The sequence below is a fragment of the Indicator indicator genome, chromosome 37, assembly GCF_027791375.1.
Source record: "Indicator indicator isolate 239-I01 chromosome 37, UM_Iind_1.1, whole genome shotgun sequence".
Classification (NCBI taxonomy): Eukaryota; Metazoa; Chordata; class Aves; order Piciformes; family Indicatoridae; genus Indicator; species Indicator indicator.
In genome coordinates, this window is record NC_072046.1 from 3,548,894 (window position 1) to 3,563,638 (window position 14,745).

At 52.6% G+C, this 14,745-nt stretch overlaps 1 protein-coding gene across 1 annotated transcript in view; it reads right to left on the bottom strand.

Moving 5' to 3' along the window:
• The window catches only part of MYO1D (myosin ID), a 233,184-nt gene that overhangs the window by 168,350 nt on the left and 50,089 nt on the right, over positions 1–14,745 (bottom strand). The window contains exons 2-4 of the mRNA XM_054396475.1: positions 5,136–5,344; positions 4,224–4,317; positions 2,627–2,792 (exon numbers count right to left, since the gene is read on the bottom strand). Coding sequence (XP_054252450.1) covers positions 2,627–2,792; positions 4,224–4,317; positions 5,136–5,344 — 469 coding nt within the window. The remainder of the gene's footprint in view (positions 1–2,626; positions 2,793–4,223; positions 4,318–5,135; positions 5,345–14,745) is intronic.

Genomic DNA, 14,745 nt, shown 5'->3' on the forward strand with positions numbered 1-14,745 from the left:
CATGAGCATTACAAGTGAGGTGTGACCATGGTGTTTGGAGTCTCTCATCAAGAGAATAAATCTGATGAAGAGCAACTGAAGGAGCTGGGGATGCGTAGAGTGAAAAAGAGGAGGCTGAGGGGAGACCTCACAGTCCTCTACAGCTACCTGAAAGGAGGTTGCAGAGAGGTTGGTGATGGTCTCTTGTCACAGGTAATCAGTGATAGAACAAGAGGGAGCAGCCTCAAGTTGCCACTGGGTAGGTTCAGACTGGACAGTAGGAAGAATTATTTCCCTGCAAGAGTGGTCAGGGATTGGAATGAGCTGCTCAGGGAGGTGGAGGAGTCACCAACCCTGGAGATGTTTAAAGGTGGTTTGGATGTGGTGCTTGGGGATATAGCTTAGAGGTGAACCTTGCAGAGCAGGGTTCTGGGTTGGACTTGGTGATCCTGAAGGTCTTTTCCAACCTGAATGTTTCTGTGATTCTGTGATTCAAAAAGCCCAGCCTGTGGAACAGCTGCAATGTCCTGCTTCCAACCAGCCATGCCATGAGGTAAGCACAGAGCTGTGTTCATGGAAGAGTCAAATCAAAGAATCATTTTAGTTTCACAGAGTCACAGAATGTTAGGGGCTGGAAGGGACCTCAAAAGGTCAGCCAGTCCAACCCCCCTGGTAGAGCAGATCACACTGGAAGGCATCCAGATGGGTCTTGAATACCTCCAGACAGGGAGACTCCACAATCCCCATGGGCACCCTGTTCCAGATTTCATGAACGGCTGGGAATGAAAAGCAGGACCTGTGACTACAACCAAACACTCCACAGACCCCTCCAGGCCTTGGATACTACAGCACCAAGCCCAGGCCAGGGTGAACCTTCTGACACCAGGACATTGTTTCATCAACAGCTCCACCTTCAGAGCACTCAGAGCAGTGTGAGACAGCACAAAAAGCTCTGGTAGCTGTGGCAGGAATCCAGCCAACAAGCAATGGATCCTTACTGAATGCTCCAGACACAGACACACATAGCCTGAGCTATGGAGAGGGACAGGACAGCTGCTCCTGCTGCCCTGCAGAGGCACTGTTCCTGCTTCTTTCAAGACACATCTGGATGCATTCCTGTGCAACCTGTTCTGGATTCCATGGTCCTGCTCTGGCTGGGGGATTGGACTGGAAGATCTCCAGAGGTCCCTTCCAACCCCTAACATGCTGTGATCCTGCGATTCTCTTTGGAGCAGAACCTCAGGCACCTTCAAAATGCAACCAAATTTCACTTGGGTGTTTTCCTCATCCCAAGCATATGAATTGAAGCATCAGGATGTAGGCCACTGAAGCTGCAGCCTCACCTCTTTTCTGCAGGAAAGTAGCACAGGATAAATATTTGGGTTTGGTCTTGGTTTGTTTTGCTTTGACTGAAATAAAGCATTAGGTCTGCAAATAGACTTCAGGGAAATGATGGGAGGAGGCAAAAAGGCAAACAAAAAGCATGGTAGCAGCTGTGGGCAGACCTCGAAATGAAAGCCAGACCTGTGTGTCTCACACTTGGTGAGAGCTGGCAAGAGATCAAGTCCAGCTCCTCTGCACAGTTTTACATATCACAATGTCTTCAGCCACCACTTAATGATGTGGAGAAATAAATTATGCTGAAGATGACTTGGAACATACCAACCCAAGGCTGCTAAAGGATCAGCCAGGGCTGTGGCAGTACTCCAGAATGATACTTCTCAAGCACACTGCTGCTGCTTACAGACCTCCATACCTTCTGCTTTTATTTACCAGTCAGGACTCAGTGTGGAACACAGAAAGAAAGAGTTTTGCAGATGTTAGATTCATAGAATGGTTTGAGTTGGAAGGGACCTTGAAGACCATTTAGCTCCAACATCCCTGCTTTGGGCAGAGACACCTTCCACTAGCCCAGGTTGCTCAAGGCCTCATCCAATTAATATCCCTGGTCCACAAGGTGCCTGGCACAAAGTCTTCTTCCATACAAATGGCATCATCTATCCTGTAGCAGAGAGGAGATCCATCAGCTACTACCTGCTAGCTGTTAGGTGCCAGCCAGCTCACTCTTTTGTACAGTCATTAGGTTTGCAATTAATGCACAAAAGATCATTCCCTCCCCCCCCTTCTGTTCCTTGTGTGAGCTCAGAAGATGAGCTGATGCTGGAGAAGGGGAAGGTGTTCAGAGATTCATAGAATGGTTTGGGTTGGAAGGGTCCTTAAAGCTCACCCAGTTCCAACTTCCCTTCCATGGGCAGGGACACCTCCCACCAGCCCAGTTTGCTCAAGGCCTCATCCAACCTGGCCTTGAACACCTCCAGGGAGGGGCCCTTAATTGATCTCAGCTTTTATTCTGGTTACAAAGTACCTACCCTACCTGCACATAAACCTCTGAGTAACACAGCTGTGTAGGTGGGGAGATCTGACAGCAGTGGGGTTACAGTGACAGGGCACTGCCAGTGCCTCAGCAGCACTCTGGTCACTTACAGCAGCTCTTGGAGGAAAACAAAGCTCCAGAGCTACCAAACTGCTGCGGCCCCTCCATCACCTGTGGCCATACCTTGGCTTGAAAGGGAAACTCTGATGGCAAAGCAGCTACTGAAAGAGCACCCCCCAAACAGCCTCTAACCCTGAAAGCCAGGGGCCTCACCTTTTCTAGTAAGTAGTTATTGATGTGCCCCCCTATTGGGTCTCCTTTGAAATCAAAGTTGATGTCCATGTACTTCCCAAACCTGCTGGAGTTGTCGTTGCGGTTGGTTTTGGCGTTGCCGAAGGCCTCCAGCACACAGTTGGACTTCAGCAGGATGTTCTTCACCCTGCAGCACAGAGAAAGGCAAGGCAGAGGAGGGTAAGGCCACACTTGTGCCCTCAAAGCATGGGATTCATTTCCACAGGCTGCTCTGCAGCAGCAGTCAGTGACAGCTGAGCTGCTCTCTGGAGAGGTGTGTGGGCAGATGTGTGACACTAGCACTCCCCGGGGAAACAGCTGGGAGCTTTGGGCAGCGTTCCCTGGAGCCCAGCAAATGTCAATCACAAAACCACAGACTGCTTTGGGTTGCAAAGGACCTTCAAGATCATCCAGCTCCAAACCCCCTGCCATGGGCAGGGACCTCTCCTACCCCATTCAGCCTGACTTTGAAAATTTCAAGGCTCGGAACATGCACAACTTCTCTGGGCAGCCTGTTCCAGAGCCTCACCACCCCCATGGGGAAGGATTTCCTCCTAATGTCTTATCTAAATCCAGCTCCTTCCAGTTTGAAGCCACCACCCCTTGCCCTGTCACTCCAAGCCCTTGTCAAAAGTCCATCACCAGCTCTTCTGTAGTCCATTAAGGTACTGGAAGGCTGCTCTAAGGTCTCCCTAGAGAGCACAGGTTGAAGAAGGCAAAGTGCAAGGTCCTGCAGCTGGGTCAGGGCAATCCTCGACATCAATGCAGGCTGAGGGATGATGAGATTGAGAGCAGCCCTGCAAGAAAGGACTTGGGGTGCTGGGGGGTGAGAAGCTGGACAGGAGCCAGCAATGGGCACTTGAAGCCCAGAAGGCCAATGACAGCCTGGGCTGCATCCAAAGCAGAGCAGCCAGAGATGGAAAGAGGGGATCCTGCCCCTCTGCTCTGTTCTGCTCTGCTGAGACCTCACCTGCAGTGCTGTGCCCACATATGGGACCCCAAACACAAGAAGGACATGAACCTGATGGAGTGGGTACAGAGGAGAGGCCATGAAGAGGACCAGAGGGCTGAAGCACCTCTGCTATGGGGACAGGCTGAGAGACTTGAGGCTGTTCAGCCCTGGAGAAGGCTCCAGGGAGACCTTAGAGCTGCATTTCAATATCTGAAGGGAGCCTCCAGGCAGGCTGGGGAGGGACTGTTCAGAAGGGGCTGTGGGGATAGGACAAGAGGCAATGGTTTGAAACTGGAGCAGAGCAGATTTAGGCTGGGGACATCAGGAGGAAGTTCTGCACAGTGAGGGTGGAGAAATACTGGAACAGTTTGCCCAGGGATGTGGTTGAGGCCCCATCCTTGGAAACATTCCAGGTCAAACTTGTTCTGGCCCTGAACAGCCTGCTCTAGTTGGAAGTGTCCCTGCTGCATGCAGGGGGGTTGACCTTTGAAGGTCCCTTCCAAGCTGATGCATTCTGTGATTCTGTAGTTAGTACAAAAGAGCATCTACCAACATGGTGCTGACAGCCCACAGAAAGATCCACAGACCAACCAAGCTGCCCTGTTTTTCTGCCTGTCTCCCACTCACCTCTCCACCTCAGCCCTCTGCCCAGGGTTGGTGATGGCTGCTATGTACTGCATGATGTATTTGCTGGCCTCTGTCTTCCCAGCCCCGCTCTCACCTGAGGGGGTAAACACAAAGAGGTCACAACAGAGCAGAGAAAGCCAAGCAAATTCCTGGAGAGTGTCTTAATTGTACCTAAAAGAGTGTTTGGGGGGAGGTGTGTGTGTGGGGGGGGTGTTATTGTTTCATTCAAAGCAATCCAATTTGCCTGCACTTTGAACACTTCCCAAACACAGCCCTGGCCGTGCATGGCTGTCATGGTGCAGGATTCCACAGGTGGGCAAGGGCCTGGCACAGAGCAGATCAAAAGGAATATTGTTAGAGCAGAAAGCCTGGCATGGCGAGGCTGGGCCAGCAGCAGCAGCACAAGAGGCCTCTGTTGAGCACTCCAGCACTGGGGCTCGTGCTTTTCAGAGCTGTGAAAGCAGGGGAACATCAAGGAGAAGGAGTGCCAGGATCCAGCCAGCCACCGTTCATGGCACCAGCCCTGCTCCCACTGTTAGAGCCACCAGAAGGCTGCGGTCAGGCATCAAACAGGGAACAACAGAGCCGAGGGACAAAAATCAGCAGTGCCTCAGACAGACAGGACCCTGCTCTCCCTGTCCCCACTGACACAGGCACAGCAAGCAGAGGCTCACATTGAAGCCATCACTTTGCACGCTCAGATGAAGCAAATGACTGACAGCAGCTCTTGAATGAGAGAAGAAATAATTGCAGAGGTCTCCAGGCAGGGATTGAAATGCAAACGAGCAGGCTGGAGATAAATGGAGCTTCCTTTGACAAAACCCTGTCATTAGGCAAATCACTCTTCTTTTCCCTGCCTGCAATTTCCCAAGGGCCAAGTGCAGCTGAGAGCCCAGAGCTGCCCCAGCTCACCTGAAATCACGATGCAGGTGTCCTTGGAGCGCCTCTTCATGGCCTTGTAGGCGGCGTCGGCGATGGCGAAGAGGTGCGGAGGCCTCTCGTAGAGCTCCCTCCCTCTGTACTGCTCGATGGTGTCCCGCCCATAGATGTTCAGGTTCTTGTAGGGGTTCATGGACACCACCACCTCCCCGATGAAGGTGTAAATCCGACCCTTCTCAAACCTGCCCGGGGGGAGAGCAAGGGAAGGGACTCAAACAGAGGGGCCCAAGGAGGCTTCCCAGCCAGCAGCAGCCTGAGCCATGGCTGCACACCACAGACATTGGCACCCCAGGGTGGCCTGGGGGGCATCACAGAGTTACAAGGAGTAGAACTAGGGCTAGCCTGGAGTCCTACCATCCACAGAGGAACTCCCTGCTGCTCCTGCCCTTACAGATACACAATCAATCAGAGCAGTCACTGCAGACAGCCCCTGTGCTCCTGCTGCCATCCAGCTACTTGGCAGCATGCTCAGGGACTTCTGCTGCCATCAACATGCTGTGGAAACACATCATGGAATGGTTTGGATGGGAAAGGACCTTCAAAGCTCATCCAGTCCAAGTCCCTGCAGGCAGCAGGGACAGCTCCAACCACAGCAGGTTGCTCACAGCCCCAAACAACCTCACCTGCAAGGGTGCCAGCCATGGGGCAGCTCCCAGCTCTCTGCCCAGCCTGGGCCAGGCTCTCCCCACCCTCAGTGTCAAACATTTCTCCCTTCTCTCCACTCCCAATCTCCCTCTTCCACTTTCCAACCATCCCCCCTTTTCCTGTTCCAAGAGGCCCTGTTCAGAAGTCTGTCCCCAGCTTTCTGCTGGGCCCTTGAAGCACTGAGAGGCCACCAGAGTGGAAGGCTGCTCTAAAGTCTCCCTGGAGCCTTCTCCTCTGCAGGCTGCCCAAGCCCAACTCTCTCAGCCTGGCCTCCCAGCAGAGGGCTTCCAGCCCTGCCAGCATTGCTGTGGCCTCCTCTGGCCCTGCTGCACCAGGTCCCTGTCTGTGCTGTGCTGAGGACTCCAGACACAGGGCTGTAGGTGAGGTCTCAGCAGAGCACAGCAGAGGGACAGGATGTCTCTAAGCAATTCTTTAGCAAGATTTCAGTTAACACAATTTGTTGTTTCCCCGGCTGATTATAGAAAATATGAGAGAGTTGGGGTCAACAGCTCAGTGTCCAAATGGAGACCACACCAAGTTGAATGGTGCGGTCAACATGCTGGAAGGAAGGAATCCATCCAGAAGGATCCAGAAAGGCTGCAGAGGTGAGCCCAAGCCAACCTCATGAAGTTCAACAAGACCAAGTGCAAGGTCCTGCACCTGGGTCAGGGCAATCCAAGCACAAATCCAGGCTGGGCAAGGAGTGGCTTAGAGCACCCCTGAAGAGAAGGCCTTGTGGGTGTCAGTTGGTGACAGACTCCCCAGGAGCCAGCAATGGTCCCTGGCAGCCCAGCAGGCAGCTGTGTGCTGAGCTGCATCCAGAGCAGGGAGAGCAGCAGCACAGGGAGGGGATTCTGCCCCTCTGCTCTGCTCTGCTCAGACCCCACCTGCAGCACTGCCTCCAGCTCTGGGGCCCCCAGCACAAGAAGGACCTGGAGCTGCTGGAGAGGGTCCAGAGGAAGCTACAAAGATGATCAGAGGCTGGAGAACCTCCCCTGTGGGGACAGGCTGAGAGAGTTGGGGCTGTTCAGCCTGGAGAAGAAGAAGCTCCAGGGAGACCTCAGAGCAACCTTCCAGTACCTGAAGGAGAGCTGGGGAGGGACTTGTGACAAGGGCTGGGGGTGACAGGATGAGGGACAATGGCTTTGAGCTTGAGGAGGGCAGATTGAGACTGGAGATGAGGAAGAAATTCTTTAGAGTGAGGCTGGGGAGACACTGGCACAGGTTGCCCAGGGAGGTTGTGGCTGTCCCCTCCCTGGAGGTGTTCAAGGCCAGGCTGGATGAGGCCCTGAGCAAGCTGGGCTGGAGGGAGGTGTCCCTGCCCATGGCAGGGGGTTGGCACTGGATGATCTGGATGCTCCCTTCCAACCCAACCCATTCTGTGAATCTATTAATGTAGCAGGGGAGCACAGAAGGAATTTCTGATTAACAGCTGAAGAATCCATCCAGCATCTGCTCCTGGAGAGGAGAAAGGATGCCAGCAGACACAGAGATCCCCTTGCGCACGGTGGTGCTGCCTGCACTTAAATCTTACAGCATTAGATGGCACCATCACACCTCTGTGGAGGACATGAGGCCTCCTCAGCACTGATGGACTCCGCACCAGTTCTAGCTCTGCTTTATTGAATTTCTTCCCACCCCCGGGTGCTGACAGCCCTGACATTTTCTATTGTTCATTGGAGAATTTGCAGCAGCATCTTGGCAGGGTTACTTTTAGCAGGTGCAATAAAACTCAAGCCACATAATCCAGCAGCAGAATTCCACTTCCTCAAAGAGGCTTTGCCTCTAATTCCAGCTTCCCCCAGAAACACCTCAATAAAATGACACAATTGCAAAACCTCTTTTTGTTTGCATTCAATCTGAACTGCACCTAGTCCTGATGTGCATGGCCCAGAGCTTAACATACAGAGACAGTTTATATTTTACAGACATTTGCTGGCTGAAAGCTACCAAAAATTGTTTTAGGAAAGAGAAGGCCACAAGCAATTAGCAACAGCAGCTGCAGCTCAGCAGCTACCACATCAACACCAAGGAAACCAGTCCAGGCTGGGGGTTGATGAGACTGAGAGCACCCCTGCAGAGAAGGACTTGGGGGTGCTGGGAAGCTGGACAGGAGCCAGCAATGGGCACTGGCAGCACAAAGGCCAAGGGCAGCCTGGGCTGCATCCAAAGCAGCATGGCCAGAGATGGAGAGAGAGGATCCTGCCCCTCTGCTCTGCTCTGGGGAGACCTCACCTGCAGGGCTGCGTCCAGCTGTGGACCCTCAACAAAGAAAGGACATGGACCTGATGGAGCAGGTCCAGAAGGTCACAAAGATGATCAGAGGCTGGAGCACCTCTGCTATGGGGACAGGCTGGGGACAGGCCTGGGGAGTTGGGGCTGTTCAGCCTGGAGAAGAGAAGGCTCCAGGGAGACCTTAGAGCTGCATTTCAGTATCTACAGGAGGCCTGCAGGCAGGCTGGGGAGGGACTGTTCAGAAGGGGCTGTGGGGATAGGATGGGAGGCAATGGTTTGAAACTGGAGCAGGGGAGGTTTAGGTTGGACATCAGGAGGAAGTTCTGCACAGTGAGGGTGGGGAGACACTGGAACAGGTTGCCCAGGGATGTGGTGGAGGCTCCATCCTTGGAGACATTCAAGCTCAAATTTGATGTGGCCCTGGGCAGCCTGCTCTAGTTGCCTGCAGAAGGGTTGGATGAGATGACCTCTGAGGGTCCCTTCCAAGCTGATGCAATCTGTGACTGTGAAGTGCAGGCAAGCCTGGTGTGAAGCCCAGAACCACAGCCTGCATCGTAAAAATTCCCTCTTTATTCACTGGCAGACCAGAAGATGGACTCAGGAAGACAGGAGGCCTCCTCATATGCTAAGTCCTTGGCATCAGCCAACCCTCATTTTAATTCTTTGAAGCACAAAGCAGCTGGGGACCGTGGTGGTTGGAAGGTATCAGGCAGGCACAGGAGACACGTGGGTGCTGAGAGATCAGATACCACCTGCTGCTGCTCTGCCCCCTCAGGAGCAGGCCAGGGACACTGCACAGACATAGGAGAGCTTAATCAAAACCAAACACACACCCCACTGCTTCTCCTGAGGAGATCAGATCTCACTGGGACATACATTTGTAATGGAAACCATCACATCAAAATCAGCAGAACCTTCATCTCCTTGGAGCTGGGCCATCCAAAAAAAGGCAAGCTGGCCAGTGGAGAACCAACTGCTCCCCAAAAGTCCCTGCAGGGCAGGCAGAGAAGCACTGCTGAAGGCATTGCTGACAATGAAGATAACCACAGAGCAGATTCTGGAGGGGGTTTTAAGCCTCATCATGCTGCCAGACACAGGGCCAGGGGGGCATGGGTGGCACAGAGAGGTTAAGGAGGTTTGCTTTAGCTGTTGAGAAGGAAAAAGGACATCCCTGGTGAAGGGTGCTGCCAAGGCACCATCACAGCACCCAATACTTTGACCTCTCCCTTATGTCATGAATTATGTAAACTCTCAGGAGCAGAGAGCAGTTTAAGTTTCCTCCCCTGACAGCTCAGTGGCCCCAACTGCCTTGCAAGCTGCACCTCCAGATTTTGCTCTGCCCCCTGCCCACTGCAGGGTGCCCACTCAGGGCTCACCCTAGAGAGCTCAGCTCTGGAGGTGACGTGGACAGAGCCAGCAGCTGGACTTCATAGATTTATAGAACAGGTTGGAAGGGACCTTAAAGCTCATCCAGTTCCACCCCCGTGCCATGGGCAGGGACACCTCCCTCCAGCCCAGCTTGCTCAAGGCCTCATCCAGCCTGGCTTGGAACACATCCAGGGAGAGGACATCCACAGCCTCCCTGGGCAACCTGTGCCAGTGTCTCCCCACTCTCACTCTAAAGAATTTCCTCCTAATCTCCAGTCTCAATCTGCCCTCCTCAAGCTCAAAGCCATTTCCCCTCATCCTGTCACTCCCAGCCCTTGTCAGAAGTCCAGACACAGCCATGCTGCCTGCCTGCTTCCCCCACAGCTCCAGCCTCAGACACATCTCACACTAGGCTTTAAACTCAAGTTTTAAGAGGTTTCACAAGTTGTGGTGCTGGTTTTGAAAGGTTCTGTGATTGTGGTTTCAAAAGGTTCTGATCTCTATCTTCAGTCCCTGTGGCAAAAGACAGATGGAGATGTGGGAGGAGAAGGATTCATCCCAGGCTTGTCAGATGGGCAGCTCTCAAGCTTGGCTTTGAGGACATGCAGTTTATGAACAGCTGCCATCCCATTTCACCTCTCTGCTAAGTTTTCTTCACTTCTTAGCACCAGAGTTAAAATTCCAGAGCTGTGCTTAGATGTTCCTAAAAGGAGCAGTGGCTCCCCAGCCCTGCTTGCTGATAAAGCCTCCTTTCATGGGGCAGCCCAGCTCAGCTCAGCAGCAGGCCAAGAACAGCAGTCCTGTTTTCCTGGCTGCTCGGTGGTGTTGTCAGACTCGAGGCTTTCCCTGCCCCAGAAGAACTCAGAACACCTCAGCAAACAGCCAGGGCTGGGAGGGGCACCAGCTGGGTTCAGTTCACTGTTCTGTGAGCAAGGGGCACAGCACCAGGTGAAGCCATTTGGGTGCTTTTGGGGATGGGTCATCAGCTGGGGCACTGCTCCCCATCAGGAGAAGCCCAGCAGCATAAAGGATGGAGTCATCACCCAGAGTCCCAAGCATGGAACAGGTAGAACCAGGCTTTTGCTGCACCAAACAATACACTTGATACAAGGAGCCCCTGTACCTGCTCCTGGGGGTCCCCATGTGGGGTTTATCTGTCATGAAAATCACATCAGCTTGTGCTGCAACTTGGAGGAGAAAAGATTTCCCCAGAATCAGAATCACAGAATGGCTCAGGTTGGAAGGGACCTCAGAGATCATCTTCTCCAACCCCCCTGCCATGGCCAGGGATGCCTCAACTAGACTCAGCTTGCTCAAGGCCTCATCCAGCCTGGACTTGATCACCTCTAGGGAGGAGGCATCCACAGCCTCCCTGGACAATCTATTCCAGAGTCTCACCACCCTCATACTGCAGAACTTCTTCCTCAGATCCAGTCTGACCCTGCTCTCCCTCAGCTTCAAACCTTTCCTCCTTGTCCTATTGCTAGACAACCTCATGAAAAGTTCTTCTTCAGCTTTACTGCAGAATTGGTTGGGTTGGAAGGGACCTTAATGATCATCCAGTTCCAGCCCCTGTCACAGACATGGATACCTCCCCCCAGCCCAGCTTGCTCAAGGCCTCATCCAGCCTGGTCTTGAACACCTCCAGGGAGGAGGCAGCCACAACCTCCCTGGGCAACCTGTGCCAGTGTCTCCTCACCCTCACTGTAAAGAATTTCTTTCTAACATCCACTCAAATGATGCTGTTTGAATAACTCCTGTCCTCTGAATTTTCCATATATCAACTCTGGCATCTGAAATCAGTCTCAGCTGCCAAAGAGACAGTCACAGCATTTAATCCTTGTCTGTTATTTGGATGAAGAGCATCAGCTCTCTGCTGAGAAGATTTATACCACTTTTTATTACCTTGTTAAACATCAATTGATAGTGAGAAAATACAAAGCAGTAGGTCACAGACTATAAATCATTTAAAGGCATAGAAATGATTGTCCAGGAAAGAAGGCTGCCAGGGAAAAGAAAAGAGTCTGACTTTGGTTTGCAGTTTAGGGAGGGGGATTTCAAAGGAAATATCTCCTTAAGCCTGGCCACCCCGTGCTCAGGTCCCACTGCCACTGGAAGAGCACCGGAGTGGAATGGAATCTTCACCACCAGGGAGCACTCACATGTAGGATTTCTCTCCCACCTGCCAAACCCTCCAGTCAAAAATAAAGCTGCTCTGACCGAGGAAATGATGCAACTTGAAATGCACTCAGCACAAATAAAGAAATGAGTTAGCTGGCAAGGCTTGGAACCCACAACTCCCAAACAACATCTGCAGAAGGCAGACCGTTAGCCAGGCACCAACCTGCCCCGGCCCCGGCTCAGCTACAAAGGCAGCGCTAATTAATCATTGACTCCGCGCTCCAACACAAAAGTGTCTGCCCGCAGGCAGCAGGCAGCGCTCCGCGGGCTTACAGCTGCTCCTCGAAGGCTTTCTGAGACAGCCTGTGCCAGCTACCAGGGGACCAGTCTGCGGCCAGACGCCAAGCTGGGCTTTGCTGGGGTGTTGAACAACTCTTCAAACGCTCTTTGCCAGCCCTTCCCTCCCTCTGTGCAATATCTGAGGAGCAGAGCAACGGCTGGAAAAATCACACGGAGCCCCCAGCCAGCCCCTTTTCTGCTCCTGCAGGAGAGCTGAGCAGAGCTGTTGGTGTCACGGATCCTTTGCTCCTGGGAATAGCTCTGCTCTGGAACTGCTCCCCTCTCAGCCCTGAGCACAGTCTGACCTCACATTCTGCCTCACACACATGCAGACACCCTAAAGCCTTCCAGACTTAGCAGGTGCTCAGAAAGCAACTTGGGCTCAGCCTTTCCTGCTCCTGATGCTACACAGATGCTCACAGCAAGGAGCAGCACAGCCACTGGCTCAAGGTGGCCTTCCACTTGAACTGTACTGCAGTAGCTTAAAGGAGGGAGAGGGAATCTGATCAATGGTGACAAATATTCCAAGGGTGAGTGTCAAGAAGAAGGGGCCAGACCCTTTTCACTGGTGTCCTGTGATAGGCCAAGGGGCAATGGACACAAACTGGAACACAAGGAGTTCCACCTCAGCACCCGTGAAAACTTCTTTGGTGTGAGGGTGACAGAGCCCTGGAGCAGGCTGCCCAGAGAGGTTGTGGAGTCTCCTTCTCTGGACACTTTCCAAACCCATCTGGGTGTGTTCCTGTGTGACCTGCCCTGAGTGATCCTGCTCTGGCAGGGGGGTTGGACTGGATGATCTCAGAGGTCTCTTCCAACCCCTACCATTCTGTGATTCTATGATCCTGCTCTGGCCGGGGCGGGGTGGAGCTGAGGATCTCAGAGGTCCCTTCCAACCTCTAATGTATTGTGATTCTGTGATACTGTGAAAAGTTAACCACGAAAAGCAAAAGCCAATAATTCAGGACAGATAGAGGAGTGCTATGGACACATCAGCCTGTGCTAGAGTCAACAGCTCACCTAGCACCACTGAAGGATAAAAGAATAAAAGCTGATGTTTTCAAACTATTTTCTATGTCCAGCTCACTCATTAACTCCAAAGCAGAAGAGAACTGAAATCTTTAGTATGAGCACCCTGCTTTTTCTCCCATCCTTCTCTGTGCATGGGAGAAGAAGAAGGATCTACCAGCTGCACACCTCTGGCATGCCAACAAGACCCAGCTCCTTCTGCTGTTGCAAACACCCTGTGGGATTTGGGTTATTCCCCCAAAGTTCTTAGCTGTTTTTTAACCACCAAATACAGGCATTAAAAATCCCCTGCTGAAGGATTTGACCCCATTCATTGCAGACATGCATGAAGTTGTGTCATGAAAACTCATGGCCATGGGTACTCAAGGCTGGGCCATTAGGATGTGTCACCAAGGGACATTCAGAAGGCTTCTGGCACTGAGACCCTGTTCACCTGGTTGTAAATTCCAGCTGCACTGACCCAAAAGCACAACCACTCTTCCCATGCTTTGGGAAGCTGGATAGGTTGGATCAATGGGTTATAGCCAATGGGATGAGGTTTAACAAAGCCAAGGGCTGGGTCCTGCACTTGGGTCACAACAACCCCATGAAGGCTCCAGGGAGTGCCCCTGCACTTGGGGCAGAGTGGCTGGAAACTGTCCAGCAGACAAGGACCTGGGGGTGCTGGGTGACAGCAGCTGAAGATGAGCCAGCAGTGCCCAGGTGGCCAAGAAGGGCTCCAGCAGCCTGGGCTGGAGCAGATCAGCAATGGCAGCAGGAGCAGGGCAGTGATGATGCTCCTGTATTAGGCACTGCTGAGGCTGCACCTCCAGTCCTGGGTTCAGTTTTGGGCACTGCAGTGTGAGAAAGACATTGAGGGGCTGGAGCAGGTCCAGAGAAGGGCAGTGAAGGTGGTGAGGGGTTTGGAGGGCATGTCTGCTGAGGAGCAAGAGGGAACTGCGGTTGTTCAGTCTGGAGAAGAGGTAGCTGGGAGGAGACCTCATTGCTCTGTACAACTCCCTGAAAGGAGGCTGGAGTGAGGCTGGTCTTGGTCTCCTTCTCCCAAGTAACTAACGACAGGATGAGAGGAAAGGGCCTGAAATTGTGCCAGGGGAGGTTGAGGTTGGAGATTAGGAAAAATTTCTTTGTTGCAAGGGATTGGAACAGGCTGCCCAGGGAGGAGGTGGAGTCACCAGCCCTGGAGGGGTTCAAGAAATGAATCCCTGTGGCACTATGGATCAGGGTGAGGGTAGAAGGTTGGACTCCATGGTCTTAAAGGCCTTTTCCTACCTTAATGATTCTCTGATTCTGGAATTTAGATGACTCTGAGCACACCTCAGCCTGGGTCAGCCAGCTGTGCCTTTTCTTTGCCACACCAGGGCTCTGTCCTGAGAATTCAGTGCTACTGGGAGCCTTTATTTTAGGTAAACCTCAAACCAACCTCAGCAGTCATGCAGCAAGGAACAACTTTCAAATCTTTCAGCAAATTGCTCATAATCTGCATTATAACAAATCACCCTCCCAACAAGAGTGCTCTGATAAACAGGATTTGTGTTGGCAGAGCTGCAGCTGAAATATTCCTGCTGCTCTTGGAAAAGCAGCCCAAGAAACTGTCCAGTCACTGTCACCTCCCTGCACTCAGCAAACAACCCCAGGCTGTCAGGGTGCTGAATGTGTTTGCCTGCAATGTTTTGCTGCAGGAAAGCTGGCAGGGGAGCTCCTTCCACATGCAGGTGGCATTTCTGCCTGCAGTTCTCCTGCCTGCATTCAGTTCTCAGATGCTGCCAGTGGAAGAAAATAGGAAATGCCATTGAGAGCCTTCTGCACCACTCCTTTCCTGTTGGGAGGGAGCAGCAAGGGCAGGCTGAGG